The sequence below is a fragment of the Sceloporus occidentalis genome, unplaced genomic scaffold (assembly GCF_023333645.1).
Source record: "Sceloporus occidentalis isolate IW3139 unplaced genomic scaffold, rSceOcc1.0.p SCAF_5, whole genome shotgun sequence".
Taxonomy (NCBI): domain Eukaryota; kingdom Metazoa; phylum Chordata; class Lepidosauria; order Squamata; family Phrynosomatidae; genus Sceloporus; species Sceloporus occidentalis.
In genome coordinates, this window is record NW_028316985.1 from 96,994,143 (window position 1) to 97,007,016 (window position 12,874).

Sequence of the window (12,874 nt, forward strand, 5' to 3'; positions counted from 1 at the left end):
ACGGCCATCCACCCTCTCTTTAAAAGCCTTCAAAGATGGAAACTTCACCACACTGCAAGGCAGCTCATTGCACAAATGGCTCTTACCATCAGGATGATTTTTCCAATGTGAAGGAAGTGAGAAAATACAGGAAATTGCAAATGGAAAGCAACATCATCTGGATATGCGTACAATTCTGTGACAGAGGCAGAGCAATTGCACAAAGAATTCCTCATTTAGAAGCACCCAGAATGACTGACCTAGGGTTGCCCCACAAGCTTTCCATCTGAACAGGAAACTAAATTTAGTCCAACACTAACTACATGAGCTTGAAACATTACTTTAACATGTTGTAAATAATATGTGGCACCATTTGTATTATATTGAGGAGAATAGGCCAGAAAGGTTTAAAGTCAATTAGAAATTGGCAAGAAGCTTTATGTTTTTGTTGTTGGGCAGAACTGAAGGCACACCTGCCTCCAGTGTAACTTCTTTGTAATTAACAGCCACTGGAAAATTCTGCTGAAATAATCCAAAAAATTCCATGTATGGTTAGATAAGGAACCTACAATGCTCCCTCTTTGTAGCTTCTTCTTGTAAGATGTACCAGCATACACATATAACAAATCTGGGTTTCTGGTGGGGAAAATATGTTTAGTTGCCTTAACACCCTAAAGGCACCAGATCAGGTGTGATCTTGGAAGTTAAGCAGAGTCAGTCCTGCTTAGCATTTGAATGGAAGACTGACATGCTTTACCACAGAGGAGATCACTCCTCCTCCTTTTTTGACCCCAAAAAAACTGAGTTGACTTATCCATGGGTCATTGTAAGTAATGTATCTTAACTCTTATTTTAAAAAAGGAACCAGCACAATCTGTTCTGGAAGCACCTATCCCCTCTACTCTCTCATCCACCCAGCCTTAAGAGTGAGCACAAATCGCTGTGTCTGCTGGAATTTTGTAAGTTGTTTGATATTGTTTGCTTTGATCCATCCTTTCGATCCTTTGCTATATGCCCCTGAGTTTTACCCTTGATTTATCCATGAGTCATATCAAGATCCAAAACATGCCCTCGACTTATACATTAGGTAGACATATAGTCAAGTATATAGGGTATATTTTAGGCCATCCTGGAATTTTTATGGGGAATATGGTGCCACATTATTGAAGTTCCTTACCTTTGTTACAGGAGATTAACGAGTGGTCCCAGGATAAGTGTGATGTGCCTTCAAGTCCTATGTTGACTTATACTGACTCCACAAATCCCATTTTTGGGAGAAAAGTGGGATATAAATTTGATCAGTCAGTCAATCAATCAGTAGGGTTAGCTCAGTTAAGGAATACTTAGAGTTAGTTTTGCCACTTCTTTCCTTGGAAATAGAGCCTACAGCAACTGGTATTCCTTGTTGGTCTCCTATTCAAGTACCAACCAGGGCTGACCCTGCTTAGCTTCCAAAATCAGACAAGATATACAGCCTTTGGGTTATTTAGGCCAGTCCCTTCAAGCAATTGCATTTGAATTGCATTAATATCAGTAATTCAACCGCTATTTTCAACAGAAATATGGAGTAGCAGAAGGGAAATCTCTAAGTAATCTCAAGGCTATGGCAAAAGCTGTTGGAGAGCAGTGTCCATCTTATACCCCTCCTGGAGGAGAAACACTAGATGAAGTAAGTATTCGCGTGTGTGTGTGTGTGTGTGTGTGTGTGATTGGTTGTCCAGTCATGCTTTACTGTATTAATAGCATATATTTTTGTGTTACAGTAGCAGTTTATATCTTGTCTCCCAATTATACATTGTGCATTTTGTTATGGTATTGATTGATGAAGCCTCTACTACAGATAGGCTGAAGAGTGGTGCTGCAGAGTGATGGTATCTGAAGAACCTCCAGGAATAGTTTCTTCAGTTGCTGTGTTTCTAGGGAGAAATAAGACAAGCAGAAGGCGCTAAAGGAGATCTAGAAACATAAAATCATAGAATTGGAAGGGACCTCAAGTGTTATCACGTCAATCCACCTGCCATGCAGGAATACACAATCAAAGTATCCTTGACAGATGGTCATCCAACCTCTGTTTAAAATCCTCTAAAGAAGGAGACTCCACCACACTCAAAGCAGTATATCCCACTATCAAATGGTTCTTACTGTCAGGAAGTTCTTCCTAATGTTTAGGTGAAATCTTTTTTCCTGTAGTTTGAATCCATTGCTCCATATCCTATTCTCTAGAGTTGCAGAAAACAAGCTTGCTCAATCCTCAATATGACATTCCTTCAAATATTTAAACAGGGCTATCATATCACTTCTTAATATTCTTCAGCCAAAATATACCCAGCTCCCTAAGCCACTCATAGGGCAAGGTTTCCAGGCCATTTTAATAACCATCCTCTGGACATGCTCCAACTTGTCAACATCCCTTATTAAATTATGGTTCCCACAACTGGAGACAATATTCCAGGTGGCATCTGATCATAGAATAATAGAGTTGGAAGAGAGACCTCAAGGACCATCCAGTCCAACCTCCTGCCTTGCAGAAATACACAAAGTACCCCTGGCAGGTGACCATCTAATCTCTGTTTAAAAACCTCTAAAGAAGGAGATTCCACCACACTCGGGCATCTACAAATTTGTGTTATCTGTTCCTTCATCCAAGTCACTTGATAAATATGTTGAATAGCAATGAGCCCAGAACAGAGGCCTGTGACACCCCACTAGTCACTGCTCTTTAGGATGTAGAGGAGCCATTGGTGAGCACCCTTTATTTTTTATGGTCAACCAGTTAGAAATCCACTTAACCGTATCATTGTCTGATCCACAGTTTAATGTAGTAATAATAATAATAAATTTTATTTGTATTTTCCCACCTCTCCCGGATGGATCGAGGCAGGATCACAGCCTAAGATAAAATACCATACAAAGTGAAATACAGCAAGTCAATAAAATACCTAAAATTAACAATTGAAAGCAGAATCTCACAAGTGACAGTGGGACAAGGATATATTCATCCTATTCAAGGAGGAAGATCCGTATCTTACATAAATTCGGGTGGATATGCTCACTGGAAGAGCTCCGTCTTAACTGCCCTCCTGAAAGTTTCCAGGGAGGTAGTCAAACAGATCTCCTCCGGGAGACTATTCCACAATCTTGGAGCAGCTATAGTAAAAGCTCTTTGGGAAGTTGAAACAAGTTTGGTTGTTGTTGATTCCAACAGATTCTTCCCTGTTGTTCTAAGAGTGCGAGGTGGATGCATTCCCGTAAGTAACTTGGGCCCAAGCCATGGAATAATAATAATAATAATAATAACAATAATAATAACAATAATAGTATTTATTTATTTATATCTCGCCTCTCCCTGTATTTGATCGAGGCAGGTAACAGCGTACATAAGAAAGAACAATAAAATCAAAAACATAGAACAATAGATAAAAATACAATGAGCTCCCAATTCCCACTCCCTCCCTCCCCTAAAATTAACATTAAAAGCAGTTCCCGAACAATGTATGATAAAATCAGTCAGAAAGGCAGATCAGTTCGAAGGGAACAAGTTTAAGCAAGTGGAGAGTGAGATTAGTGGGTCAGTTTGGGAAAGCCCACCAGAAGAGATCTGTTTTTATTGCCTTCTTAAAGGCCTCCAAAGATGTTAGATGGCGGATCTCATCCGGCAGATCATTCCAGATTTTTGGAGCAGCAGCAGAGAACATCCTCTGAGAAGTGGTTGTCAGTCTAGTTCTCTGTGACTGCAATAGATTCTTCCCTGGGGTCCTGAGAGTGCAGGAAGGATTGCATGGGAGGAGGCGTTCCATCAGGTAAGCTGGACCCAGGCCATGTAGGGCTTTATAGGTAATGACCAACACCTTATACTGTGCCCAGAAGCTAATAGGTAGCCAGTAATTACAGCTCCAGTGGCAGGTGTACATGAGTCAGCATTTAGAGGGATGTGCATCATGGGATATCTGATGCAGTATGCACTAGGGATGTAGCCAGCAATGTCTCATTGGTTGGATGATATCACATGACTGCACAGATGATCACCTATAAAAAGGAGATGGTGATTATCTCCTGTGTGGGTTTGTTGTGGTTGCTGGAGCATTTTGTTGGTTTGGAGAAGATTTTTGAATATATGAGACGGCTGTCTGATACTCTGTATATATCTGTAAATACTTGCAACAAAGATTAAAAATCCTCATATTGAGTGAAGGCTTGCAGTGCATCTGTCTTTATTTCTGCAAGCTGAGAGCTCAAGGCTGGTGAGCCTGTGTGGGAGGAATTTTTCCTTCTCAGCCTGAAGCCTTTGCAGACGTCTCTCCGAAACCCTTCTCTGTGGCGTCCTGTCAGCGTGGATCAACTCTGCACGTGGTCGTAGTGGACACAGTGTGTCTCTCTATGCCCCAACAGGAACATCAATAATCTAATATATGTGAATGACACTCTATTAATAGCAGAAAATAGATTTGGAACAAATACCGTATTTTCCGGCATATAAGGCGACTGGGCGTATAAGACAACCCCCAAGTCACATGCAGGCAGCGCCCTGGTCTACTATTATTAACGGGGTCTTGAGGGGGCCTCTGTGGAGGCCTGGAAGGCGGGTGTTGGAAGTACAGTCATCCCTCCATATTTGCAGCTTTGATATTTGCGGCTTTGATTATTCACAGATTTCATTAATATGTTCTCTCTAGGACTGTCTAGGTCCTCCAGTGCAACTCTGTGGTCAACTTTAACTAAAAGTTGCACTGAAAGACCATTTGTAGCTACTCCAGTGCAATTCTATGGTCAGTGTATGTAGGACATTGACCACAGAGTTGCACTGGAGGACGTAGAGATTCCTAGAGCGGTGTCCTCTCAAGTAAAAACAGTGTTTTTGTCATTTGCAGTTTTTCCATATTCATGGGGGTATTGTTCCCCTAACCCTAGCAAATATGGAGGGACAACTGTAGTAGTAGGGCCTCCTGCAGTCTGGCCCAAAAGGGCACTTGGCGCTGTGGAAGCCCTGGAGCGGTGCATCCCGGGCGGCAGCAGCAAGGCATAAGGGGCCAGTTCTTTCCCTCAGCCAACCATCCCTCTCCTGCTGGACCAGCTCTGGAACCACTTCTCCGCCACCTTTTCCAGTAATGGCAGTGAGAAGGAGAGCCTGGCCGCAATGCCTGCTGGGATAGGAACCCACAAGACCTCCCCCGGGGAGACGGAGAGGTGGCTACGCCATTCGCCTGTCTCTGTGGAGGCTGCCAAACACAACCCGGCATATAAGACGGGGTAAAAAGTTGTCTTATACCCCAGAAAATACGGTACTAAGGAAGAAAGTGTAAAGGCAGCCTTGTTGCTAAACATAAATAAAACAAAAATAATGACCATGGAGGATTTACATAAATTGAACCAAGACAATGAGGAGATTTAAATAGTTAAAGATTTCTGTATTTTAGATCAAACATTGATCAGAGAGGTAACTGCAGTCAAGAGATGAGAAAACTAGGAATGGAAAAGGCAGCGATGAAAGAACTAAACAAGATTTTAAAGAGTAAAGATATATAACTGAGCACTAAAGGTATAACTATCCAACACATTGTATTCCCCATAATCATATATGAATAATAGAATCATGCATTGGAAGAGACCAAAAGAGCCAATCCAGTCCAACCTATTCCCATATCAACTCTTGTTTAGTTTGTTCTGGATGATATGATAGCCCTGTTTAAATATTTGAAGGGATGTCATGTTGAGGAGGGAGCAAGCTTATTTTCTGCTGCTCCAGAGAACAAAACCCTGAACAATGGATGCACGCTACAGGAAATGAGATTCCACCTCAACGTTAGGAGGAACTTCCTGACAGTAAGGGCTGTTCGACAGTGGAATGCACTCCCTCGGAGGGTGATAGAGTCTCCTTCCTTGGAGGTCTTTAAACAGAGGCTGGATGGCCATCTGTCGGGGATGCTTTGATTTGGATTTCCTGCATTGCAGGGGGTTGGACTGGATGGCCCTAGTGGTCTCTTCCAACTCTACAATTCTATGATTCTATGATCTCTTCACTGGTGTAAATATCACTGACATATAATGCTATTCCTCCCCGTTTCCTCTTTGGCCCATTTCTCTTAAAAAGATTTATCCCTCTGTTACTACATTCCAGTCATGGGACTCATCCAACCAGGTTTCAGTGATGCCTATTATATCACATTTGCTTGAACAGGCTGGATTCAGGGCTGGAAGACAGACAATAGATCATATTAATGGTCTTGCAACATTTAGTAGAGAAGTATTCTCATCAAACTGGTTGATAATAATAATAAATAATAAAATAAATAAAACTTTTATTTGTATCCCACTTTTCTGTGACGAGACAATCAAAGCGGCTCACAACACATTAAAACCCACATTTACAACATTGTGTCCCAAATTCCCCCCTTAAAACAGGTTTAAATATGTTACAATTAAAATATCTATTAAAACAGAACTAAAAATATATATATAACGAGGACAGAGTGGTGGGCTAATACATGATGTGAGGGGCAGTCATTCTGTGGCCAGGCATTTTTATTCAGGTAAGGCCTGCCGGAAGAGATCTATCTTGACAGCTTTTGTAAAGCTGTCTAAGCTGGCAATTTGATGGATCTTGTCTGGCAGGCCCGTTCCATAGTTTGGGAGCAATTGCAGAGAAGGCCCTTTGCTGGGGTTTATAAACTTCCACCAATCCCTCCGATTTCACAGTTGACTGCATTACTTCACTATGCTAATTCATCTCTAAGTTTCTTGGATAGGAAGATGTGGGGCACTCATCTGTCGTCCCACAGTTGCTGTTGCTGCTTACCTCTTCATCAGCGAATGAGGTGGGAGACACAGGATCAGCATCACCATTGGAATACCTTTGGCTTTACACCAAATTGATATTGAGACTTGCAAAATCCCACCATGCAAAGATTTCAGTGGAGCCTATAATTCAAAATGTCTATCCCCAAACCATGACTCCGTCCATGCTGTCATTGACACTGATTGGAAGTAATTAAGCAAGCATGGACCAAGCTGGCCTCTGTTCTATCTGCCCTGTTCATCCATGTTCTTACTAGCCTACCTGCCATGTACTGGCAAACTGCAGTTCAGAAACACAAGCCTCAGCAAAGACAGAAAGCTATATTCAAAAAATTAAGTTTATCACAGCATAACAATGTTGTCAGGATGGAAGCATTTTTGTTTACACAGCATATTAATAGCACTTAGCAATTCAGACATTTTCACATGCTGACATCCAATTTGTCTTCACTCCAAAATATTCCATTTCCCATCACTATCCCTCCTTTTCTCTGTATACTAAGCATTCCCATGGAATTGACTTCGATGCTCACTGCTCCTATTTCTTCCCTCCACATCTGCTCATTACACAGCTTCAAGGAAGATAAACAATCTTTCCATCCAGCATCACCAATGGTGTAGCATATCCCGGCATCCAGTATTACAAAGCATACAGAGAATAGACAGTAGCGAGCACATCAAAATATACGGTTAGCTAACATGGAAGGAGCTATGCTATGATCCTAACACCACCCATTGAGAAAGTAATAAAACAGCAAATAATTCTAACTTTCTAAATAGTTTTTCTGAATTTGTGGCTTTGACTTTTGCAGCTTTGGTTATTTGCAGTTTTGAGTAATATATTTTTCTAGGAATCTCTTGGTCCTCCATCACAACTCTGCCAGAGGTTGGCCATAGATTTGTGCTGGAAAACCTAGAGGTTTCTAGAGAAGACACTTCTCTAGGCATTTGTAGGTCATCCAGCATGATTCTGTGATCAACTTCTGGCAGATGCTAACCACAGAGATGCACTGGAGGACTTGGAGATTCCTAGAGAAGTATTCTCTCAGGAAAAAAGAATACTGGAGTTTTTTTATTCACTTTTTTCATATTCATTGGAGTCCTTCATCCCTAACCCCAGCAAATGTGGAGGGACTACTGTAATGTTAAACTGTTTTAAATATGACAACATTAACTGTGTCAGGTTTTAACTGATTTCTTCTGTAACTTGCTTTGTATCCCTTTAGCTTATAATGGTAATGAAAAAGATTGAGAGTCGGGAACAGGAAGAAGTCAGTATTGCAACTGCATAATGTGAGCAAGTCATTAGAAATTCTTTGATTTTGCCAAGAAGACTAAGAAGTTAAGCCAAACATCTTACGGAAGGATGGGATTGAAAGATGAGGAGTTTGAAAGGGCTTTTGCTGAATGCAGAAAGGGAATTTAAGGGCACGTATGTAAGAGTCTATCAGAGAAAGGCATTTTAAAAATCTTTCTTTTGTCCTTTCCTTTTAACTTTAGGTAAAAGCTCGTTGCAAAGATTTTTTTGAATACCTTTGCTACTTTATTTCCCATGAAACATGTCTGGAAAAGCAATTTTCTCCAAGCACAGAAAGAAATGACACAGAACTGGCAGGAGGAAGTTCTACTGCTTCATTAACAAACTGCTACAGCAGGCTGGAGTTTCATTCTGATTGTATTCAAGCTGATGAAGTACTGGATGCCAACATATTGGTTGTAAGTCATGGTGCATACATGAGAAATTGGATTGGCTATTTTATTTCAAATTTAGAGTGCACTTTACCAGCTACTGTGACAAAGGCTGACCTTTCTTCTGTTAGCCCCAATACTGGAATTAGTCAGTTCATTATAAAATTGGAGATGAGAAAGGACATGAAACCTCAGATTCACTGTATTTGTCTTAACAGAGAAGATCATTTAGCTAGTCTTTCCCGTGAAAACATGTAGTTTTAAAACATTAATATGCAAAGTATATTTATGCAATGTGTGAAGACATGTTTTATTTTAAATTATTGTAGTAGTATGGTCTGTTTTGCTTTAGAGGACTTTTTCTTTGGGAGAAAAAAATGGAGTAAATTTGCATTCTGTTTGGAAAGCTGCCTTCTACAATTTATTATTGGAAGATGCCCTACAATACCGCAGAGGTTAATTATTTCCCCACTGTAATTGTCATGGCTTTTTAGTGAGTACTGCATTATTAAACTATTATATTGGTGTGGAAATAAAATATATTGTATTATTTCTGTACATTCCTGTATAAACTTGCCATTCTGGTACTCCTGAGCATGCATGGTATCCACATTAGAGTAGGGACTTCAAAGTTCTTTACTGTGTAGTTTGTTAACATTAATAAGAAAATCATCAGCACATAAATGTGTGAACATTAGTGCTTGAACTCTTAAAAATAACGAAAGGTACCTATCTGAAATACATTGAGGGTTACAGATATTATGTACCGTATATACTCATGTATAAGTCAACCCCAGGTTTTGGGGACAAAATTTTGGATTTTGATATGACCCGTGAATAAGTCGAGGGTACAACTTAGGGGCATGTAACAAAGGATGTAAATGACAAAGCCCCCCTCATGCACGCATACTCTCCTTGCAAAATACTATCAGGGCAGTTTTCCTCCTCCCTGGGAAAGAGAGAGACATACACACACTCTCTCTTCTTGTAAAAAAAAGCAATCAGGGCTCTTTCCCTCCTTTCCCAGGGAGCAGGGGAACAGCCCCAATTGCTTTTTGTGAGGCATGTGCATGTGTGTATGCCTTCCTCTTTACCAGGGAGCAGGGAAAAGAACCTGATTGCTTGCTTTTTGCAAGGAGAGAGAATGTGTGTGAGTGTGTGTGTATGAAATAATAATAATAATAATAATAATAATAATAATAATAATAATAATAATAATGTATGTCTTCCTCTCTTTACCAGGGAGCAGAGAAAGAACCCTGATTGATTGTTTTTTGCAAGGAGAGTGTGTCTCCCTCTTTCTCCTTTTCCAGAGAGGAGGGGGGAAGCAATGGGGCTCTTTTCCTGCTCCCTGGGGAAAAGGGAGACATGCACATACACCCCTTGTAAAAAGCAATGGGGATGCTTTCCCTCTCTGGGAAAAAGGGAGACATGCACACACACGCCTTGCAAAAAGCAATGGGGCTCTTTTCCTGCTCCCTGAGGAAAAGGGAGACATGCACCCACACCCCTTCCAAAAAGCTATGGGGACTCTTTCCCTCTCTGGGAAAAAGGGACAGACAGACACACACACACACACACACACACACACACCTTGCAAAAAGCAATGGGGATTCTTTCCCTCTCTGGAAAAAGGGGGACATGCACATACACTCCTTACAAAAAGCAATGGGGCTCTTTTCCTGTTCCCTGGGAAAAAAGGATACACACACACACACCCCTTGCAAAAAGCAATGGGGATTCTTTCCCTCTCTAGGAAAAAGGGACACACACACACACGTTCCTTGCAAGAGCAATCGGGGCTCTTTCCTTGCTCCCTAGAAAAAGGAGACACACACAACTTGCAAAAAGAAATAGGGACTCTTTCCCTCTCTGGGAAAGAGGGAGACAACACACACACATGAGCGCCTTGCAAAAGCAATGGGGCTGTTTCCCTCTTCCCAGAGAAAGGAGGAACTCACAAACTTCTTGGCTGAGCAGCAGCTGCGGAGGTAAGGCGAATGATGTGTTGGGCGGAACGTTCTCAGCACTATTACCGTATTGACCCTTGTATAAGCCAAGTCAGAATTCTGGGTTCAGGTTTTTAGCATAAATTTTTCAACGTATAGTCAAGTATATACGGTAAGTAGTTCACTGGTATGCTTATCTAGCTTTTTCAGTTGTGCAGCCAGTCTCACTTCTCAACTGAGGGTCACACTGTAAACTCCTCCTTTATTGTAACTGTGTTTTCTTCCAAGAGTCCCTCATTGCTGGTCCATTACCAAGAAGGTCTGATGGACCAACAACCAACTGAGACTGACAGGAAAAACTCTGCTTCTTGGAAGCCCTATTATAATCATCCCCTGACTGGAACACAGCTTCTGGACCCATAAGAAATTGCCTTCCCTCAACCTTGCTATGAGCTACTACCTTTCATTTCATTAGTTCATATATGTGTGGTGTGTGATTGCTATTGCATGAATGATTATTTTCCTTTTTGCTGTTAATCAATAAAACTATGTTGTACTTAAGGTTGCCATAATTTTCTACTATAAACCGGGACAAAGTGTAGGACATAATTTAGACCAAAATGCAGGACAATTGTAGGATAAAATGTAGCCAAAAATGTAGAACATTTAAGAAAAATGGTGGACCTTAGATGTCCTACATTTTGGCTAAATTTTATCCTACAGTTGTCCTGCATTTTTGTCTAAATTATGTCCTACATTTTGTCCTGGTTTATAGTAGACAATTATGGCAACCCTAGTTGTACTTAGCACTCTGGAGATCTAGTTTGTCATAACTGTTACACAAAGGCGAGAGCCCAACTTTGAAATTACCTGCAGTCCTCTCACTGCTTTTAATTTGACCTATTCCTTTATTATACAGTCAGCACTACATATCCACAGATTTTTTTTATCCACAGATTCAAGCATCCATAGCTTGAAAATATTTAAAAAGTATATAAATTACACAAAGCAATCCTTGATTTCACCATTTTGTATAAGGGACACCATTTTACTATGCTATTGTATTTGATGGGACTTGAGCATCCACAGATTTTGGTATCTGTTAGGGGTCCTGGAATCAAACCCTAGCAGATACCAAGGGTAACCTTTGGGTGCCCTCCCTAACCCCAGTTTTATGGTTAATACCACATTTTACTATCTTGTCTTCAAGATTCAATATTTAATACAGCCACAGCATTCCTCTATGGCTGTATCTTAATTTTTTTAAAAAATTGTCTGGTGTGACTTGTTTATGAGAAACCTTTGCTGACTTTTAGTAAGCAGGCACAGATCTATCATGCCTAGGACCAGCACTGGTCTCCCTTCATCACAACTGGCACAGCTGTGGGCTTGGAGAGAGAAAGCAGCAGCCACCATCTGCTGGACTTAATCCTTGCCCCACTGCTATCCCCTTATCTTTTTTCATATTAGAATGTGAGCCTGAGGGCATGGAACTATCAAATTAATAATTGTAAATTACTTATTTTCAGTGCCTTGGACACTGATGGAACTATATAAATAAATAAATAAATAACAAAAACAAAGTGATCTTGTAGCACCTCTAAGACCAAGTTTGCAAAACGTTTGTAGCATAAGCTTTTGACAAAAGCTCACACTGCAACTTCTTTCACACACTTGGGGCAAAACAGGCAAGCCGCCTCTTCCAAAGATCAATTGGAGCCATGGCAAACATATGCCATGGCCCCAATCCTCCTTGAAGCCAGCTGAAAAAGGAGTGACAAGGATGCACTTCTTTCTTGGCTGGGGAAAAGGCAGCTTTCCCGGCCCCACTGTGGCCCCGTGGTGGCTTCAAGCTGCTCTATCGGTGTGTGGCGTATAAACACCATGCTGCTGGAGTGCCTTGAAGCTGCCCTTGTCTAGGCTGACACCCAACTTCCAGACAGCTTCAGGGTGCTTCCAAGCTAACCAGGCGGTGGCTTTAAAGGGCTGTCTGTTCTGGCCCTTAGTTTCAAAGGTGCTACAAGATTCCTTTGCATACTGATATTCCAGACTAATATGACTCTGAATACATCTCTGAATTCTAATAAGAATAATAGTGACTCTTTCTTTGATTGGACTATAATTCCCATTTATTTTTAAAAATAATGTTTGAAAAGTTTCAAAACATCATTTCAAACTTTTGTTCTCTCCCCCCCCCCCCCCCCAGGTCAGAGCTTGAATAACCTAGGCGGGATACAGACCACCCCTTTGGGGCGGCCTGCGCCTGCCCCTTTCCCTGACTGATCGGGGCCTCAGCTGCCACAGCAGCAGCCCCAGAGGCCCCAATCCGCTGCTTTTCCTGGCCTCGGGGAAGCGGCAAAAAGCCACTTCCCCGCGGCCTGGAAAGAGGTGTCCTTGAGGCTTCATGCCCCAAGGACACCCCAACAGCGGCAGGGAAAGGGAGAAAGGGGCCACTAGGCCCCTTT

The 12,874-nt window shown here is 41.4% G+C and overlaps 1 protein-coding gene across 1 annotated transcript in view; it reads left to right on the forward strand.

The window, feature by feature from the left end:
- Positions 1-12,356, forward strand: part of LOC149312534 (fructose-2,6-bisphosphatase TIGAR-like) — a 28,205-nt gene extending 15,849 nt beyond the window's left edge. Inside the window, exons 5-6 of the mRNA XM_089524840.1 lie at positions 1,538-1,648; positions 8,272-12,356. Of these exons, the coding sequence (XP_089380966.1) occupies positions 1,538-1,648; positions 8,272-8,718 (558 nt within the window). The 3' untranslated portion in view covers positions 8,719-12,356. The remainder of the gene's footprint in view (positions 1-1,537; positions 1,649-8,271) is intronic.
- Positions 12,357-12,874: the final 518 nt, after the last annotated feature.